The sequence below is a fragment of the Denticeps clupeoides genome, chromosome 10, assembly GCF_900700375.1.
Source record: "Denticeps clupeoides chromosome 10, fDenClu1.1, whole genome shotgun sequence".
NCBI lineage: Eukaryota > Metazoa > Chordata > Actinopteri > Clupeiformes > Denticipitidae > Denticeps > Denticeps clupeoides.
This window is the reverse complement of record NC_041716.1, coordinates 21,558,816-21,580,738: the sequence shown is the minus strand read 5'-3', so window position 1 is coordinate 21,580,738 and position 21,923 is coordinate 21,558,816. Positions and strand designations below refer to the sequence as shown.

The 21,923-nt window shown below is 46.0% G+C and overlaps 1 protein-coding gene across 3 annotated transcripts in view; it reads right to left on the bottom strand.

The window, feature by feature from the left end:
* plxna2 (plexin A2) overlaps window positions 1-21,923 on the bottom strand; it is a 154,872-nt gene that overhangs the window by 110,841 nt on the left and 22,108 nt on the right. For all 3 annotated transcript variants that reach the window (XM_028992514.1, XM_028992513.1, XM_028992511.1), the window contains exons 2-3: window positions 11,192-12,516; window positions 7,886-8,068 (exon numbers count right to left, since the gene is read on the bottom strand). In XM_028992514.1, coding sequence (XP_028848347.1) covers window positions 7,886-8,068; window positions 11,192-12,391 — 1,383 coding nt within the window. In that variant the 5' untranslated portion in view covers window positions 12,392-12,516. The remainder of the gene's footprint in view (window positions 1-7,885; window positions 8,069-11,191; window positions 12,517-21,923) is intronic.

Below are 21,923 nucleotides of genomic sequence, written 5' to 3'. Positions count from 1 at the left end.
GGGACGCATCTCGTTGCTTGTCCTGCTTGATCTGAGTGCAGCGTTTGACACTATTGATCACGCTATTCTCCTTGCCAGGTTAGAGAATGTTATTGGGATTAAGGGAACAGCCCTTGAATGGTTCAGATCATATTTGACCAACCGATATCAGTTTGTGGACATCAATGGTGTTTCGTCTTCACATAGTAAAGTAGAGTTTGGTGTTCCACAAGGTTCTGTCCTAGGTGCGTTACTTTTTTCTCTATACATGTTACCTTTAGGCGACGTCATCCGCAAACACGGTATTAGCTTTCATTGCTACGCTGACGACACACAGCTGTATCTGTCAGCAATGCCAGATCAGAGGCAGCAGCTGAACAAAATAGAGAATTGTCTGAAGGACATTAGACAGTGGATGCTCACCAACTTTCTCCTGTTAAACCCTGACAAGACAGAAGCGCTTGTACTTGGGCCTCAAGCAGCCAGGCATAAACTGGCTGACTACACAATTACCCTGGATAGCCTTTCTATCTCACCGAGTATTAAAGTGAAGGATCTAGGTGTCATCATTGATGCAGGTCTCTCATTCAATTCGCACGTAGATAATGTCACTAGAATAGCATTCTTTCACCTTAGAAATATTGCGAAAATAAGAAATATAATTTCAATGCATGATGCAGAAAAGTTGGTCCATGCATTTATTACATCAAGGTTAGATTACTGCAATGCATTATTGTCTGGATGCTCTAGTAGGTGCATGAGTAAACTCCAGCTAGTACAGAATGCTGCAGCCAGAGTACTAACCAGAACCAGGAAATTTGACCACATCACCCCAGTCTTACAATCACTGCACTGGTTACCCATCAAATTTTGGATTGACTACAAAATCCTACTTTTAACCTATAAAGCTCTAAATGGTCTCGCGCCACAGTACCTGAGTGAACTTTTGGTTCTTTACGAACCGCCACGCCCCCTTCGATCAATGGGTGCGGGGTCACTACTGGTACCAAAGGTGCACAGCTGGGAGCAGATCCTTCTCCTATAGAGCTCCACAGTTGTGGAACAGCTTGCCTGTCAGTGTCCGGGATTCAGACACAGTCTCAGTGTTTAAATCCAATCTCAAAACCTATCTGTTTTCTCTGGCTTTTTGCTAAAGTCCTAGACCCTCATTTCACTTGATTTTGACGCAGTGTCAATTATAAAGTCCAGTTTATCACACAGTCCCCCTGTTAGACACAGACAGAGTTAAATTCACCCTAGTTAGCCTGTCCTAGTTAGGGTACCGGGCCACTGTAGCACCAATATACCACTATAACCACATATTTCAGTATCGGTCGTACAGTGCAACCGTCTGCCGCTGCTTCTGTTTGTTTTTCTCCGAGGCACGGAATCAAGCGCCCAGACTACTGGCAGACCCCAGTGATCAGACCAGCAAATAAATCCTGGTTCCTGACAACTGCTTTACAAGGACAAAACATGAAACAAACCAGAGGGTCACCACAGCCACCACCACCATTACAACTACAGCTTCAGGGATCTTCAAATGGACCAGTAACATCATTATGGACACGTAATCTAGACCATGACACTGAATACATCCTGGACTTCTCCAACCCTACAACCGTAGGACTTATCATTATATCATATCCAACCCTGCACTGACACCATTTGCAGGCTCACTCTACCCTGGAAGGGGGTCCCTCTCTGTATCACTCCTTCCCAAGGTTTCTTCCTCTCTTTTTTTTCTCTCTCCTAGAGTTTTTTTTTATGTGGAGTTTTTCCTTGTGTGCAGAAGGGTCAAGTGTGGGGGGTGTCAACTGTAGGGCCTGTCAAAGCCCATTGAGACATACTGTATGTGATTTTGGGCTATATAAGAAATAAATGTTGTTGTTGATGAGGAAAAACAAGTGCATCTGTAATAAGATCAATGTGGGGTCATGCGGGGTGTCATGTGGGCTGAAGAACAAGAGAGTGAGGAAGCAGGTGATAGTGAAAGGAAGAGAAGGAGACAGCTGCTTGGCAAGTCCTTCACTCCATGCAGACGGACAGAGGCACTGGGTCGGTGGGGGGTTGTCATCGACACAGCTGAGGAGACACGTCAAAGGAGATTTTTGGGGAGGGGTACCAAAGTGTGGACCTACTCCTGAATGGAACAGCAGGAGCTTGCTATCTTCTGCTCAACGTGGCCTTTGTAAACGGGAAGCAGCCAGGCAGTGACACCCTGGTCTCTCACAGCGAGGGAACCAAACCACCCTCTCAGTGACTGACTGCTTTGTTTAAAACACAGGCCGGCTCCAAGTAAAGAGGTGGGCCTATTTAATTATAAAAATATTCAACAGAGACCCGAACCTGATATAAATACTAGAGCAATATTTGCTTGATGCCTTCCTTAATTGTGTGCCTTTTGTCCATGAAATATATGTATACTTGCAAAACATAGTATTACCTAAATATCATTTCACATTTTCTAATAGTGCCATTACTTCTCAGTCTCAAGACTGGAAAAAATCTTGACCTCAACCAGTCATTGGCCACATAATTGTATATTGTCATAGCGGAGTCAAAAAGCTCTCAACCTCAGCTATCTATGGAAATGTTGTAGGAGACTCTTTAAGATCTATTCATCATTAACAAAGTTTAAATTCAAGTCCAGACATTGGAAGCCGCCCAAAATTGTGTCCAAGTTGTATCTGTTCCTTACAGTTTATTTTGTACTATGACTTCATTTCTAATTTCAGAACAGAGGACCTTTAACATTGCATCAAGAAGTTGAATACTCCTTATTTTTTAATTCCCCATATTTTTATTCCAGTGATGGAAGAGATTAAATGTTGAATAATTAATTTATTTAACGCTTGTCTGTTTTCGCTTCAGCAAAGTCTACAGCTCACAGGACAGAAACAGGCTTATGTTGAATTTGCACACTGAAAAGCAGCTTACAAGCATTTATCAACAGATGCCTCCCCTCCCTGCCACAAATCAGTACAGGCTAATTCTCCCAAAGTCACCTTGCCACCAGTTTCTGCCGGCAGGTAAATTGCAGGTGAATTGCCCAGTGTAACGTGATTAGAAAGATTACTTGCCATCTAACTGAAGAAGCTGAGGGCTTAGTACTCTGGATCAATCCCAGTGGCAATCATTTCAGATGAGCATTGTAATAATAAGAGAATGTCAAGAATAAAAATATTGCCTGATTAATGAGCTTCTTTTATAGGTGCAGACCAGTTTGTACTGTAGATATACTGTACAACTGATTCATGCTGCTAGCTGTTATCATCCTGGCAACTCCAATTTCATGCCAGATATATGAGCAGCCGCATATCCTGAAGAAAATGACCACCTGTCACAGCAATTTCCAGTCTGCATATGGCAGTATGCATATGGCATCTCCCTGCATGAGAGGCGGAACAAAGGAGAGAAAAAAAACTACAGAATTTTCTAAATTAACTCAACAATTTATGCTGCTTCACAACTGCACCCATTGTAATCTACCCAGGAAATGTTGCAGGTCTGACAATTCAAAATCTTCAGGCAATCAATCATCGCACAAGCAGTGGGAATAAAGTAGGAAAAAGCGTCTTTTGGTGTAATTTTCCAACAGCACGCTTTAGGTGGCAATTCATCTAAGAAAAAGTCACCTGCTCTGAAAAACCTATATCTTTAGTACACTTGAGAAATAAATTAGTACAAAGTTCTGCTTACAATGCAATGAATTCCTGACTCTTAATCTTCTGAGCATTTGCTGTATTTTTGAAATGATGTGCATGTGTGTGTGTGTGTGTGTGTGTGTGTACATGCTTGCATGTTTGGAGAAACACAGTCCCATGAGGAACAGGACACTATTCACTCACTGTCCTACGGCTCAGCTGTTGCTAGGGACACAGATCCTCATTCTAGTTTGCCAGTCTGAACTTGGGGGGTTGGCAGTAATGAGGGTCTCTCTGTGCACCACACGTCTCTCCACACACACGCACACACACACACTAACCTCATCTCTTCTGACACAGATATACACCTGTGTGATTGCAGTTGCTGTCCTGCATTGGAGGAGGCAACAACAAATTAGCAAAGTTGATGCCGACAAACCTGAGCCACCAGTCCACCCATCCTTCCTGCTAATGGGAGTTGGTAATGTGCGATGATAGAGAAGGCATCCACATTTGGGGAAGTCACTCTGGCATAAAAACGGTACGGTATTAAGAGAATGAGAGATACACAGTAGGACGGGAGAGCGGAAAAAAGGAAAAACAACGCAATGGAAGCAGCTGTTTGCAAAATCCTTTTAAGTCACCAACTCTTTTTGTGCTCAATAATCAGTGAAGCCTCCTCTCCACACAGGAAGCTCAGCCCTGCCACATGGTGAAGAAGCAAGGTGTGTGTGGGACTAGTGCCCAGCAACTCAGTTAACCAGTTCAATGAGGCATTTGTCCAGTTAATGCCTTTGCTGGAACCCAGGAGGGCTACACCTGAACCAGCCTTTCAAGCAGTGCCAGCATGGTACCAAGGCAGCATCCAAAACAAAATGATGATTATGCATCAAAGCATCATAGGAAAAAAATAACATTAAGTACATGCACATGGGCCTTTTTTCTACATCTACATCCATCAACAGAGACCATTCATGACCAAAGTATTGTACAAAAATTAAACATCCTGACGGTCACATGATATCTTGCACCCGGTGCACAACCTGCACTACCTACCGCACCCTGAGGAGGAGGATAGCTGGTGATGGTGTTTTTAGTAGGTCCAGTCCTAGGGTCTGATAAAGCAGGGGTGAAGGTGCCACACAGAGAAAAGATTGTGGATACTGGAGAGTGTGGGGCCATACCCCAAGACCAGAGAAGACAGAGTCCAAGGAGCTCGGAAAGCAGCCTCTGATCTGAACTGGTAGAGTGCAGACTTGTGTCCCCTATTGTGAAATTAGTGAAAATATCTAAGATTTTGTAGAATGATTAACATAAAAGGTTGTCTATGATAAAAAACACAAGGAATATTTTACCACTATGAGATATTCCTGTCTGAAAAATGCCCTTGACACTAACTGGTTTGCTTTGCAATCACACAGCTATTGGCACCAAGGAAAAGATGCATAATACATGTTGAATTTATCTTTGCATGCATCTACATCATTCCAAATCTTTCAATGAGTAGAACTATGACCACTGTTTAATCGACAACAAATAGTACATTACACACTTGTCTGTATAAAAAAAGATTCCTAAAACTGAAATAAAAATACAATTACAAAATTACAAGTAGATCCTAATTTGGTCATAGATTCCTAGTTATTAGTTCTCAGGAATAATGAGCTGCAGAGTAAAATTGTATTTAATATCAAATTACAATATCGTGGCTAGAAGAGCGATTGACAATCTTTATGATTGTCACGACTACGGACTTACGAGGGAAGGAAGCGCAGAGGTCTGACATACTGGGAAGGGTTTTTTTATTATTAAATAAACACTAAACACAAATAAAGACGGGCGCGGTGGCCGAAAACGATTTAACTTAAATAAGGAACTGAAACTAACCCGTAGGCGTGTGGCGATTGCCAGAACTCAAAACACATAAAACTAAACCAGGTCAAGTTCGTGCAGAGAGTTCACAAAAATGCCAGCGACCCCGAACGGGCGGAAACTTCCGGCATTTATGGGGCGTCAGGATTGGGTTCCGGTGTGGAGCCCAGCTGCAGGCAATCCTGACAATGATCAATGTCTCTCTCATGAACTGATGGCCACTGCAAACATGGCAACGTGAATGTGGCCACTAATCTATCAATGGTACACCTTTTAGTATTCATTCTGCATAAAACTACTCTTTCCATTTTAAAGTCTACCTAGGGCCATTCAACACCAAATCAACATTCAACATTCGCATTTAAAAAATTTGCCCTTCTGCTTAAACAGGAAAAGAACATCAGTCTAATGGCAGTTCTGGAAAATGGAATGCGTAGCCAAGAATCCTGTTGTAAAATGCTATTTGTAATTAATGCTATTCTTCTCAACATTTAAAGGCTATGTAGGACAGTGAATCCCTATAGATCTCAAGTGGCTGGAAAACAGAGCTCACGGTACTGAGATGATGGGGAGGGTAAGTCATCTGTAAGATACACGGTGCCTTTCTGTTGATGCACCTCATTCTGCCATCAATCACAGTCTAAGACTGTGCCACTATGGAAGGTCTGGGGACTTTCTCACCTTGATTCTCCTCCTCTCCACTAGGCTGAGACTATGTCCTCGCCTCTTCAATGCAGCTCTATAAAACACTGCCTGACTGGTTTATGGGACATTTTTAAGCAGGGACATTATAACAGTGGCAAGAAAAAGTATGTGAACCCTCTGTGTTTTCATGATCATGATTGAGAGCAGTCTGGTATGACACCAGCGCCTCAGCTCCCAAGTGTCTCTAATTTTGCTCCCCTAATCAATCCGCGTAGAAAAGCCAACCCAATCCAGCCTTCACTCTACTTCCCTGCCCTGCTGCAGCAAAGTCCATAAACCAGCTACATAAACAGCAGGGTTAACTCTGCTGGGAGAGTGAAAAATGAAGGAGTGTGAGGACAGTGTGTGAGGTGGGGGTTGCTTGGAAAGTCAGCATTTCTGCCATCTCTCCCCGTCTTTCAGGGACAGTGGGGTGACGAGACGGGTGCAATGTAGCCACCTCTGAGCATTAAAGGATAAGTCACAGCAAAGCTGTCCAGCCCCTGTAAATCCTGTAAACCTATAGCCCTGTTATTCACGTGCCACAATAATGCACCTGGTTGGATTGCCCTGCATCAATGCACTGTGGCGTGGCAGCCCTGCCACCATCTAGGTTGCCAGAGGAGAATTATTCAGCTCCAACGTATCTGACACACGTCTGACAACGCAAGGAGGAGAGCATGCAGAGGATTCGCCAAAATATCTGACTACAGCAGATCTTTCCATTGTAACCATGTAGAGAGAAAGCAAAAAAATTATAAAGTCGTTCAAATAAGAGGGATTAAACATACTCGATATCTCTAGTGTCACATCCTGATTACAGCGCTGATTCAAATATGAATAAATGATTCAGTAAGCAAAGATAACCCTGATGTTCTATTTTGGGGAACAATGTTAACAAAGAACAGGGAGTTCATCAAGTAGGTCTCTCTCTGTTAAAGAGTGTGGAGGGATTTCACTGAGAGTCCATTTTGCTCTTTTTGCTGGGTGATTGACACTCTGTCACTCAAGATGCTGCCAGCCCCCAGGCAGTCAGAAAGAACAGCTGCAGTTTCTGGTCCTTGTCACGGCATTTGGGCAGCATGCTAAAAGGGCCAATGAGCAGCGGAGACATGGAGACTCTGTCCATGGTGGTCATGGAGGAACTCCATCTACCTGATGTCAATCTACCTGTCAATGAGATAATGCCCAGAAACCATGTAGTGCACAGTTTCTCTCTCCATATATAAAGGAAATTCTGCTATTCATACACCTTGAAAACAGTTACAAGCCACTTGCCTACAAAAGAGTTTCAATTTCAGAGAGTGAATAGCAGACCTATTCAATAATCACAGTGTCATTTCCATCAAAAAGGAACTCTTTATACTGCACTCATGCTGTGCCCCTCGTGCCCAATCTGGTAATTAAATGGATGATACCCCACCACATGCTCTATCCTCAGCTGCAGAGAGGGAAAGATAAGTATGTTTTGCCACACATTCTCTGCCCTGTCGTGGGCTCTTGGGAATATATTTGGTGTCTCTGGCCTGTTGGAAGCCCTTTAAATTGACCCCAAACCAGAGAGATGAGGCTGGCAAACAGTTAACAGTTAACTGGAAAGTGAAATGAAGATAACTGCTTCTTGACTGCATATATAATTACATTGTAAATCCTGTCAACACCCAAAGACAAAAACATTTTCACAAGCAAAGTATGGTGTGCACCTTCTTCAGGCGTCCACTCTTGGTTCCGACGAAAGCCACGCAGTACCCGTTGTAGATGTAGGAGGTCACGGAGGTCATGCGATCTCGGCTCTCGATGTAAAGTGTGTGGCCAGTCACCAACTGGGAGCCGCCCAGGGGCTGGTTGATGTCCAGGCCGCAGAAAGAGTCATCAATGGGCACGGGCTGGAGAGAAGATGCAGATCCAAGGTCAGTAACTCGTAAATTTGTCTGACTAATACAACACATGTGAGTGACTCAGCATATTTCATCCCCCCAGGACACAAACATCTGCATCAGTATTACTTCACACATACTCAGCTTTCTAGATCAGTCCTTCACACAAAAACTGTGTGGCCTTGTAAAGGTTTACTACATAACTGGCCATGTCACAAGCAGCCCTACTGCCCACAAATCTTCATTTTGAAAGGAAAGGAGATTTTTAGCGTATCAAAGTCCAGAGAGGTCACTTCGAATCAGGTCATCACTGTCTGTGACTGGCGCTGGCCTCAAAGTGTCAGGAAGTGTAAAAGAGCCCTGCAAACTGCCCTCTCTGACACACTGTCAGAGTAAATCGCTCAGAAATACAAGTCTGAGACCAGCCTGGCATTTTCTGCCGAGTACAGCTATGGTTCGGGCTTTCATACAGAGCAGCAGTCAACCCATTAGCAGCAACCCCAGGCCATAAAAGCCTTTATAAACCACCCCTGTATAAACCCTCCAGTCTGCATCTTAGACTCTTTTTCCTCTTTCCCAATATAGATGGTAGATTGTCTGAAAGAATTGTTCCTTCTTTCCACTATTTACATGTCCAGAGAAAGTGAGTGTAAAGCGCTAGTGAAATGATGAAATCCTGTTCTTGCTGTGCCATATTGATACAATCTATGATATTACACAGACGAGGTAATGTGCCGTTTTTTGTATGGCATGTTAACCACAAATTTCAGTCTGTTTAGATTGAAGAAATGCACACTGAGCGAGGCAGCTGTTGGACTGTAATTCAAGACATTTTTTGGGGACATGTGCTTTGCAAATGATTACAGAGTTCAAGGCTCATATGTATATACTAGTTTTTCAAAGAAAATATATATTAACAGGTCTGACATAACTGTTAAAAGGGTTAGAGTACGGTTTTTACGGTATTACCGGGATTGTGATGAAGCTCATTTCAGGACAGCTTCTATTCCATTCCCACAAATCTCTGGGTGCTGATGAACCCTGGTTTCCAACTTTACCTTCATCCCACATGGTGATACTCTGTAAGTAGTCTCCAAAGCAAACGGCCAAGGAAATAGGGGGAGTGTCATTTAATTTTAAAAGGCCCATGTCCCATGACTACTGGAACACTGGATAGACTGCTAAGGATCAAAAACTGAACCTTAGAGAATGGGGGTGGAGGAAAAACATGTTGAAGGAACAGTTTCTGAGTGCCTTCTTAAGACTATTTAGTCCATCTGAACAGGTACTTTGGAAGATAATAAGGAAGAAAGAGACAATGATACTACATGTGTAAGATGGGACATTCTACAGGGCCACACAAACAAGACAGAATGATGGAAAATCAACATACCCAACAGATGTTACACACAGCACTGGATAAAAAGACAGGTAGCAGAAAAACTGCTTAATAACAGCATGTGTTGGAGAAACGGAATGCAGTGACTCCCAGGAAGTTGCCAAAGACCAATCAGAATTTGTTGTTTCTGCCCTGACACCTTGGGGTTTTGTAGTTACATTACATGAATCTCTCAGTATTGTTGAAATTGAGATTATCAATGTTCAAGAATATTACAAAAAAGTTGTTCATTTGACAGCGTATCACGCAAAAGGAAAGTCATATCAGCCATGACGGTACAAATACCACCCATACCACTGCATAACTTAATGTTACACTGCATAAAAATTTAACTCTTTATTCAATCAATAGAATTAAACTGTGCATGATGACTAAAAAAACACAGTTGCTAATATGGATTTTTTTAAGGAGCATTTTGTTGTTTTACCACAACATAATAAAACTGCAAAGGAAGTAATAGAAAGATGAAGAGTCTGATACGTCACATGATGCAGGTTTTATAACCTTCCTGTGTTAATCTTGAGTCATTATTGATTGAGGCATCTTTACATAAACCCCCTTTTCACCGGTCAGTCTACACAGATCAGCTCTATCACTAACAACAGAGGTCTTTCTTGAAAGTGGTGATGATGATGTAACTCCAACACCAACCCTCCCATCAGCTCCCAAAATAACATGTTTCACCTCCTGACAATCACCTTTGACACCCTGCTAATTGTGAAATTGCTGAAGCTAATAAAGGGGGTCAATGCTGGACCCAAAGAGAATTGCTGCACATTGGCCAAGGGACATCTTTCCCTGCTCCTGCAAACTAGAAGATTAAAACATAGCAAACCCACGCACACACACACACACACACACACACACACACACACACACACACACACACACACACACATTTTCTGGTAGCGGATTTGCTTCACATACAGTACATAGGTGCCTGACAACAAAGCATGCACACACACACACTCATTAGTGTTCATTATTCTCATTTTGCATTCATATGAGCAATGTTTCAAAAGTACTGTGAAAAATGGTTGGTGATATGTTGGCTTGTAAAATCTTCTTGACAAAGGCCCTTGTGTCCTCATTCATTACCTCACATTTTCTCTGTCTGTCACCTACTCAATTTCCCTTCCCCTGCGCCACATCTCTTGTATTACCCGTTTCCACGTTTCCCCGGCATCTTGTCAATGAAACCCATATTTATTTGCGCCGAACATGTGACGGTTGCCAAGAATAATAAACCCCCTTTAATTTGTGAATATCTGTCATTATGACCGACTTTAATGTGCTTGTTCTTTCTTATCAGCAAGGCAATTAGCTATAATTATGTGTAGTGTGAGTATTGATAGACAAATGCATGTCCTACTGAGCCAGTGACAGCATGCATCCTCATTCTCTGTTTGCTATTCTGAGTGAACTGCTTTCCTGAATTGCCATTCAGTATTAAAGGCGAGCCCTTCCAAAAGACAATAACTATGGCAATATGGAAAGTAGCGCCTGCTTTAAATGAACTCTTTGACTTGCTTTTAAAATACCCGTGAAATGCCGTGAAATCTATGAGCACCAAATGGATACTGAGATCTGTGACCTGCTGCAGAAAAGAAACAATCTAATAAATCATTTTAAAAAAGGTTTATCAATGCCCAGTTATTGAGATATCATTATACATCATTAATAATTATCTATACATAAGAAAAAAAAATGCAGAAAGTTTATCTGTCTCTTACCGCTCTGGTACAGGGCACGTCTTTCCCCAGCAGCCAGTTGAGCTCCAGGTTGCCCTCCCCTTGGTAGCAGGACTGCAGACGCTCACGGATCCGGGCATTGATGTCCCGGATGGTGAAAACACACAATGCTGAATCATCAGGAGGTTGGTGGTGCTGCTTCTGGCCTTTGGAAAAGACGGTGAAGAGCACATCATCCTGGGTGCTGATGTTGAGGGAGGCGGCCAAAACTCGTCCGGGCTTGGCCAGGTAGGCTGCCTGGAGCAGCCGGTACTCTATGCCATTGCGAACGCATCCTACTGGCAGCGAGACGTAGGAGTGAAACTTGTGGTCGTCCTTGCAGAGGCGAACGATGCGGGAAGTGTAGAAGAGATCAGCGGAGGAGCTGCTGGACACCATGCTGTTCTCAGTCTCAGGCTGTACCGTCAGGAAGAAGACAAAGTTCCCGCTGGAGAAGCCATAGATATAGTAAATGTCAAAGTGTGAGATCAGAGCCAAAGTGTCTGAGGGGATCTTGATCAGTGAAGACACAAAGTCAGTGTGCAGCTCGTAGTCCAGCATGGCGGAGGACTCTGGATCTCGAGGGAGCTTGCGACTAGAGATTGTAGGGAAGTAGTCTTGCTTGCCATCAACTGCTGTACCAATGAACAGCGTGGCATCCTCACCCTTGGAGGGTACAATCACTCCATACATGGTTCCCGTCTGATTGATGCTGGAGAGGTAGTGCTCTTTCTTGTGTGAAGGCTCCACCAGGATGAAGAGGTCGTCCAACCGCAGAAGCTTACACACACCTTGGTAAAGGCTCCCACAGGCGAGCAATCGGTTCTGGGAATAATCTATTAGCACCAACTTGTTCACATTGTTGGTGGACACCAGTGGCTCTGTGCAGGGCTGAACAATCAAGGGTGGGTAGCAGGCCTTATTGTCATCCTCTGGGCCTGTATCATGGGAAACCAGAAGAGTGAGGTTGCCAGATAGCTTGTAGACACGATTAACAGCGCCAATGTAGATGGTGCCTGTTGTCTTGTGGACAGTTAGGTGGTTGAAGGCCCATTCCTGACGTTCGGGTTGGAAACTGTTGAAGGTCTGCCCAGTACACATGTTCACAAGAGTTAACATAAAGAGCCAGCCACACAGGGTCACAATGACACCTGCTTTTGTGCTGCGTGTAAAAGTTCTCTGGACTACCTGCAGGTCCTCCATTCCTGTGCCACAGAATACAAAAACAAGCACAGACGAGTGCCTTTTAAGTGGAAGAAAAACTTCAGCGGAAAGAAGAAAAAGGCTCTGTCTGTGATTTTTGCCTTTACTAGTCTCTTCACATATTTCTGGAGGAGAAGGAAAGAATGTAAAAAAAAAAAAGAATTAGTCACAGTGTGTGCTGACTCACACTTTGTCACCATGAATAAGGTAAATGAAAGCTACATATACACTACACTGCCTGCTATTTCGATAGCAGAACAGTGCAATAGTGGCAAGAGATCTGACCCAATATGAGGAAGGCTTTACTGTTACACTCCACAAGCTGAAAGAGTGTCATCATCTAAACAGCTTTACAATAACTCACAATACTTATCATCAAAAAAGTGTATTGAAAAGCATCCACATTTCTTCAAGAGCCAAGGAGTGAGCAATCATTGGCAGCGATGCCTAGGAAATACAATAGAGACTCAAAAGAGACTCAAGGAAGCACTTTTTTCCTCTTTATTCTTCATTGTCCTGATTCTAAAAACTGAGGCTAAGGTAGCCATTCACAAAACTGCAATTACAACGCATCAATTAAAAAGGATTGGTGCAGGGAGGTTTATCCCAAGGAACTAATTATCCCATTCACTGCTGGAGAGGCCTGTTTCTTAATATGTGTCAGGATTGCCTGCAGCTGGGCTCCACACCGGAACTCAATCCTGACGCCCCATAAATGCCGGAAGTTTCCGCCCTTTCGGGGTCGCTGGCATTTTCGTGAACTCGCTGCACGAACTTGACCTAGTTTTGTTTTCATGTGTTTTGAGTTCTGGCAATCGCCACACGCCTACGGGTTTGTTTCAGTTCATTATTTACGTTAAATTGTTTTCGGCCATCGCGCCATTGTTTATTTGTATTTCTTTATTGTTTGTATTAATAAAACCCCCTTCCCAGAATGTCAGACCTCTGCGCTTCCTTCCCCCGTAAGTCCGTAGTCGTGACAGAATGCCAGCGACCCACCCAAAAGCGCAGAGGTAAAAAGCAGAGGAGAAGAAACGCCGCGAAGGACGCAGCCCGGCGCGGCGAACGCGGACGGCAGGGGAGAGACGCGCCGCCCGTTCTGGTGGAGCGTTTTCTCCCCGAGAAGCCGTGGTACGCGGCGCCGCGTGATGACGTCACCCCCGGGAAACTCCGCGAAACCCGGAAGCGACAACGTCGGCGGGTGAGTGGGCGGAGCGAGGACGTTGGCGTCGGCAGCAGCGAGGAAGTGACGTGGGCAGCGAGCGCAGTAGATGCGACCCCCACGATCTTCGCCATGTCGAGCCAAGAACTCTGCGCTCTGCTGGCAAGGCTCCCCGTGGACTGGGACGACACGGACGACGACGAGAGCACGGGAGACGAGAGTTGGGCTCCGCCCATCGCACCAGTCTGCGATCGTCGCAAGGTCCGTGGGGACCCACGTCACTTCCAGGGGGGTGAGAAGCGACAACAACGGCGGCGTCCCTCCAGCGAGGGGATGGGCAGCCTCCAGCCCGAATGGCCAGAGTACTGTCCCTGGGAGTTGATCGCACCCTGGGTCCAGGATGTCCGCAGGGTGGACGACCCTCGGAGTCACAGGTGGGAGGACACGGATGACGAAAGCGAAAATGACGTGGATTTTCGTTGGGCAGTCGGGGCCGGGATGGCTCCACCCAGCGCGCGCGTCCGAGATTGTCGCGACATCCGTGAAGATCCACGTGACTTCCGAGGGTATGAGGTCGACACGGACCAACACGAGGATGACGCCGATTGGGCAGTCGGTGCCGGGATGGCTCCGCCCATCGTGCCCGTCCGTTGCGAGGTCCGTGGAAACCCACGTCAGTCCCAGAGGTGCGACAACAGTGAGGAGGAGGACAGCGATGCGGGCGTAAGCTGGTGGAACAGGGCGACAGGAGGTCGCCAACCAGCAACTGCACTGTCGGAACTGCCTCACAGGGAAGATGCCCTCCCAGTTCCAGTCGCCGACCCGCCTTCCCTCTGCTCGGACGTTCCCCAGCTGAACGGCAGCGCATCACCAGCGCCCCTGCATGCTGGAGAAGACGTCCACCACCCCCCACGCCACACGCCCACCACCATCTCCAGCGACGCTGCCTGGCAGCAGGGAGAGACCGACAGGAGTTTTCGGGACTTCCAGCAGAGACTGAGGGCGGAGTTTGATCGGCCAGAGCCTGAGCCAGGGATCGAACTCTGCCCCTCCACCACATCCAGCGCCAGTCAGGATCCGGGGCAAGAAGACCAAGCACTGGCGGGCGACGAGAAGGTCGCGCCTCCCGAGATTCTGACTGTGCCCCCTGAGGAGGTCCCGGAGAGCTCAGAGAGGGAACCAGACGACCCTCTCTTCTGTCTGTCTCTGTCTGTGTGTGTGTGCGTGGCATATGTGTCCGTATGTCGCCCCCACTTCCCCTCTTTGTGTCCACCAGATGGTGACCCAGCAGCAGAGCCGAACCCCAGGGAGGGAGTTCCCAACCTGACTGCACCGGTCCAAGGCGAGGTGGACGAGCCCCAAGGTACCCCTAAGTCCAGCCGGGGGGGGTGCTCCCCCAAAGAATTTTTTGGGGGGGTGCAGTTCGGGTTGGGGACTCCTCCTGAGGGGAGGGGAGGTGGGGAAGCGATGGCGCTGGGTCCTCCGGTAGCCAGTGAGGAGGGCGGGCCAGGCATGGGCCTGCGTCTGCCTCCAGAGGGGTGGAGCGCCATAGAGCCCCCGGGTAGGCATGAGGACCCAGCTGGGACAGACAGGAAGAGGGCCTGCTTGTCCCAACGGACGCAGAAGGGGCTAGCCGGATGGTCTGGCAATGCCCCCCCCTTGGCACCAGGGCCGTGCAGTGAGAGGGGCTGCATAGTCCCAGAAGGCACCAGCCTGGGGTGCCTGGAACAGTCGCCGGAGGCTCTGGGACAATCTCCCTGCGCGGTGCAGGGGGTGACACAAGATGTGTCAGAGGGGACATGTGGAGACAGGGCCCACACGTACCCAGATGGATCGGCCCTGATTATTGTGTGCAGGTACGGGAGTCCGGGGCCGCCATGCGGGACCACGCCGGGGAGCCAGGCCGAGGGTCCGGGGCCGCCATGCGGGACCACGCCGGGGAGCCAGGCCGAGGGTCCGGGGCCGCCAAGCGGGACCACGCCGGGGAGCCAGGCCGAGGGTCCGGGGCCGCCAAGCGGGACCACGCCGGGGAGCCAGGCCGAGGGTCCGGGGCCGCCAAGCGGGACCACGCCGGAGAGCCAGGCCGAGGGTCCGGGGCCGCCAAGCGGGACCACGCCGGGGAGCCAGGCCGAGGGTCCGGGGCCGCCAAGCGGGACCACGCCGGGGAGCCAGGCCGAGGGACCGGGGCCGCCACGCCTGACCACGCCGGGGAGCCAGGCCGAGGGACCGGGGCCGCCACGCCTGACCACGCCGGGGAGCCAGGCCGGGGGGGCCGGGGCCGCCACGCCTGACCACGCCGGGGAGCCAGGCCGAGGGACCGGGGCCGCCACGCCTGACCACGCCGGGGAGCCAGGCCGAGGGACCGGGGCCGCCACGCCTGACCACGCCGGGGAGCCAGCCCGAGGGACCGGGGCCGCCACGCCTGACCACGCCGGGGAGCCAGCCCGAGGGACCGGGTCCTCCAAGGGGAGGATACAGCAGGGCAGGAGCCCTGTGGTTGCCGCCGTCCGCCCCGCCGCCTCCACTGATGGTACTGTTGGGGCTCCGAGGACGTAGCCCTTGGAGGGGGGGCTCTGTCAGGATTGCCTGCAGCTGGGCTCCACACCGGAACTCAATCCTGACGCCCCATAAATGCCGGAAGTTTCCGCCCTTTCGGGGTCGCTGGCATTTTCGTGAACTCGCTGCACGAACTTGACCTAGTTTTGTTTTCATGTGTTTTGAGTTCTGGCAATCGCCACACGCCTACGGGTTTGTTTCAGTTCATTATTTACGTTAAATTGTTTTCGGCCATCGCGCCATTGTTTATTTGTATTTCTTTATTGTTTGTTGTAATAAAAACCCCTTCCCAGAATGTCAGACCTCTGCGCTTCCTTCCCCCGTAAGTCCGTAGTCGTGACAATATGTGAATAAAGAATGAACAAATTGGCCATCTCCTCACACCTTGTCTTCTATTCTCAGCTCTTGAAGGGGCCTGATCCAAGTCTTAATTATTGGCCTTCAATTCTGCAACATCCCTCTTTTTTTCCTCCCTTGCTATGACACCATCAAACCCTGAAGGGATTAATCATAAGAGACAGCGAAATCATTTCTAAACCAATCAAGCAGGACTAGAGGTGTAAAAACTTGCCACCATTGCTCATTAGGTTAAGCCTTTTTCATAGCTTTGCCATCCACACAGACACGACTCTAGAACCAGTTTTATTGTTTAGATAAAAATGTTCTTGTGTGGACGGCTCTAAGAGTAAAAAAAGTAAACCTCATGTGAACCTTTTAGTATGGTTTACATGAACACATTGCACCACCGAACAAACCCAGATGATTCTCTTTTTCTTTTGAGCCTCACCGAATTCGCGATCAACCAAATTCAGACCAGTCCAGCATGTGTACTAGATGTCAGCATGGGGGACTTCCCGAGACAAGTTTATCACAGAGCTGAAGGGAGTGCTAAAGCCCGGAAAGCAGGGCAAGGGCCTGCCCTTCACGCTACTCCTTTGCTTTAGTTTTCACGTAATGGAGCAGCCTGGAGAATCCCTCAGGAGGCAGAAGGTTCCTGCTGAGCTAGTTCTTTTCTCCATGGAGCCCTGGAGCCTTTTGCCCTTTGTGATGGCTCTACCACTTTTTTGCAAGCTTGCCTCCACTACAGGTTCTCCTACACCTCCATCTCTATGAATGTATCTCTCCTCTGCGCAAGGCTCTTTTCATGTTGAATCAACAGCTCTAGTAAAGAAAAGAGCTGAATGGTGTAAGTAACAGCCACTCAGGAACACAGGCAGAGCCTACAGAGCCCCCCTCCCCATTGCAACACTTGTCTATTATGCTTAGCCGAGGACATGAATAGCTGTGAAGGGCTTGATTCGTATCCTCTTTTTATTGCAGCAAGTCATTCTTTCCTGCATTCAGCTATAAGCCATTACCATGCCAATGTTAGCACCTGTGACTCCATAACCAAAGGCATCATCGGGGCCATTCAAGGGTGAAGTTTTTTGTTCAGGAGCCTTGGACAATGCTGGCATTGTACCAAGAACCTTATGCTAGCATGAAAGTGAATGATTATGATAGGCAGTATAAACAGTTTATTCTCTCCCGGTCCAGATGACCAGACAAGCCTTTTCATTGCTCTGGATCATTGCTGCACCTCAGGTGGAAGCGTAAGCTTGTGACATCGAATTTAGCCATGAATCAGTCTTTCAAGTAATGACTTAAAACCATGAAAATGAATGCCAGGAGGCGAGTGGGTAAACAATTCTGTTTAAGTTTGAGGTTCATAGCGACGGGTGGGAAGATTTGCAACATCGTATCTGACAAGATTGGAGCTTAGATCACAGGAAAAATCATTGCACCACTATCATCTGCTAACCATGTCAGTGTGACCTGCAGGCAAGCCCATGCAGGGTTCCTTATCAGACACAGACTTCAAAAAAAGTTCAACACCAACAAGAAGTACAAACTGGCTGTAACATGCAATCGATAAAAGGCCACAAGATGGAACTGTTGTTAGTAACAGGGCCAGACAAATTCTAAACTTGTGGATTAGGTGAGGAAACAACAGGAAGCCACAGCATTCCAATGCTCACTTTGCCAGTGATTACAGTGCAGGGGAAGCTGTTGTTTTCCATAATGAATGGTGGAGCTAAGCTACTCTGCTCTACCTCCCACACCCAGGACACCCTGGCTGTCGCCCCGACCACATTACAGCTTCAGGGTCAGCACAAAACACTGGGTCCCAAGATACTGTGGGTCCCGAGACAGTCGTAACATAATCTCAGGAAGTGGTGGAAGAGCTAGCTGTATGGCCAACAAATCAAACAAAAGTCTCCACCACCGTCATAATGGTGCCAAACATATATTTGCCAACACAAATATATGTTTATTTCTCCCGCAATAAGCCCCCATACAATGCAGCGCAACTGTAGGATTTCCTAAATTTGTATTTACAATTATTGTATTGCAGAAGAACATAAAAAGAACATAAATCAATATTATATTAATTGTTTGGGGGTGAACGTTTCAATGCATCAGGTTAATCTCCTATGCTCCAAAAAGGGGCTTAATCTTAAACCTGCTTTTTAAACTCAATCAAAGATTAAACAATGTAATAAATTATTGGAATGCATGTTTGCTAAATAAATAACATATTAATCCTAATATCATATAGCTTTATTTTAGGTAAAAATTGGCATGCGAAACCATTAGCAGGAGAGGTTCCTCCATTAGCCTTTATTTCTCCAGTGACATTCTCTTGAGGAGATAATGAGTGGCTTTCTGCATCGCCTGTGTGGAATGCTGATATTTATAAATTCCTTTGTCTCAGTTAGAGTTCCGACTGTGACAGTAATGGCAGCCATTTTTCCTTCGGTGCCAGCCCTGTGGTCCGACTCGGATATTCAGCAAATGCATTCTCCCTGGGAAAATGACATGTTAAAGAGAAGTGGGATGGATTACACTGTCACCGACCACCCAGTTTCCTGTCATTCCTGCTCCATCCAGGCTATACGGTCACTCTCTAACTACGGATCTGAAAAGCAGCCTTGCCACATATAATTTCCGAACAAATGCACACACACTGAAAGAACGAAAAGTTAATTTCTCAAAGCAGTTTATTATTATTATTATTTATGTTGAATTGTGATCATATGGCAGTTTAATAAATGACTAAAAGGTAAGTGCCTGTGGAAATACTTTTCTTGATGCTCTCATGAAACTAGGTACACAACAAGCTGATTAATACCCACTTTATTTATGTCTAAAATAGACCTTGCAATGCTCTGAGCTACTGTAACTCTAACAGCTAATCTGTCCTATTAAATGACCATCATTACTCATGCGGTCCAGGCTATTCTATGATCCATCAGAGTATTTCCCATGTTCATTACCCTGCTGTGTCCTGCGCCATTTCAGTGATGGTTTATCTGTTCTGCAGATCCACCGGACAGGGTGACCTCAGCCTTGAACACTGAGCATCATGCCTGCACTGCTTTAATCCACATGGACTATACACCAGCTATATGCTGAGAATGGAGAGCTGTCCTTATCATTCACCAATCACGCCTGCTAACTACTACTGTAAATTGAGCAGTATGTGGGCAAAATAAGTAAACAACCCATCCAAACCACACATGCAAAGAAATCAAACCATAGATGTCCATAAATAAAATAATTTGTAATAAAATGCTAAATAACACACAGACAAATATGAACAAGCTGCCACAAGGATACAGTCTGGTCAGACCAAAATTAACATACACCATGTTTGGAGTTCAATCGGCACTGCATATCACAACATATTATGGACATCTAAGGTTTGGTTGATTTGCATGAGTGGATTGGATGGGTTGTTGCTGTCACCTATTGAGAATTTCACATTAATGCTTATTTTACGGTTGCTTGCTTATTTTAAAATGCTTATTTTACCTGCTGTGTAGACTGGGACATGGTATTATTCAACATTTCCACCCTTCACATTCTGCTGTTTTGCTAAGATCACATTTTTTTTGTGATCATGGTTTGCTTACTGTGCTTTTCAGGCAGAACAAAATTCATGATGCAATGTCACTGAGACACTGCGCGTTTGATGGGGACGACCGCAATTTTAGCGACAAACTTTGAAGAGCAAGCAGTGCTGTAGCATTTTGTTTTTACTCAGCACAGCAACCAACACAGGCAAGTGCATAAAATCCACCAGCCTGTCAACATAACACAAGAACTGGGGGGCAGAGCAAACACACTTTTGTCCCTAAATACAAACAAAGACACGAGATGTAATCTCCCCTTTGGCCCTGGGAGCAGCAGAAAGAGACGCTTTTCTCTGCACACTCCATCAGTGTTTAAATAAGCACTGGTGTGTGGAGTGATTATCATTGTGAAGCACAGGAAGCGCAGCACTCGGTGACACAATGAAATGTGTCCTCTGCATTTAACCCATTACCTTAAACAGCAGTGGGCAGCCATGACGGGTGCCCATGGAGCGGTGTGTGGGGACCTTGATCAAGGGGACCTCAGTAGCACTTTGGCAGCTCAGAATTTGAACCTTCCAGTTACGGGTCCGTAATCTACCCAGAAAGACATTAGAAAAACATTGATAATGTCCTTTCTATTCCCTGTTACAGTAAACAGCCCCTCGACACACACATACCAATGAGAATAATTCTGGATTAGATCTGAATGCACCCAGATCCTCCCACTACTCATCAGGGTTGTCTGTCACCATCAGGGTTCTATCAGGGTTTGTTTGCATGAATCTAAATTGTGAAGGGGTCATGCAGCAGTGCTAAAAATCACAATCAGGGCAGGGTTAAATGTCATCATTGTGTGTGAATGTCATCAATGTGTGTGTCCTGCTCTATGCCTTGCAACTGCTTCAACGTCTCCACTATCCCCAGAGTGTCAGTCCCAGCCAGGCTCCCAGGGGGACAGGGAGAGGGAGGACATTCATTACTCCAGCTGAGAAACAACTGGTTACAACAGCAATCACAAATGGCAACAGACCATTATCTATAGAGTCTGGCAGCCAGACTGAGGAATAGAGTGTGGAGGGGAGAGGCAGAGAGTGAGCTAAGCATTATGAGGAGTGAAAAAAAATGGGGGAGACGGATTGTGTGTGCCAGTGTAGTTGATTTTGTTGGCCTCTTTTAATTTTAGTTTTAGTCTATTTTTAGTCTTTATTAGTCATAGTCACATCCAGACTCATTTTACTCAAGTCAGATTTCAGTCAACTAAAAGTCAGACCATTTTAGTCTTATTTAACCCTAACCCTACCCATGAATATTTTAGTCTACATTTAGTCAACGAGAACTTATGACATTTTAGTCTAATTTTACTCCATGAAATTTGTATTTTAAGATTTTTTTAGCAGTGCAATTCTATTTAACCCAGTCAATTTAGTACAAGTACCTAGTAGAACAGACAAAAACAACATTTTCTTTAAGCCAAACCCATTTCATAATTAAAACTAGATTATCTTATCATTATATCATTGTTACCTTATAGACTCAATAATATTCTACATCCATTCCAGTCATGGAAGATGCTCTGATTTGTTAATTGTTTTTTACACACGTTCTGTTATCTTTTCCATTTCATTTTAAAGAATGTGCGTCTAAAGATCGCTTTGTTGTTTTCTCCAAGCCATCTGCTTATCAGAAGTATCCTGAAATCTAAAACAATGCCATGCTTGTATATTGTGGAAGTAACATCATCTGTGCTAATGGATGGGAGATACAGGAAACAGAATAATAACAGAATAATTCAGAGACATATTAGTCTAGATTTTATCTTGAAAACCACATTTAGTCTCATTTTATTCATCAACAATAATACATAATATATTTCATTATAGTTATCATCACATGAATAGCATTGCATTGTGTCTCA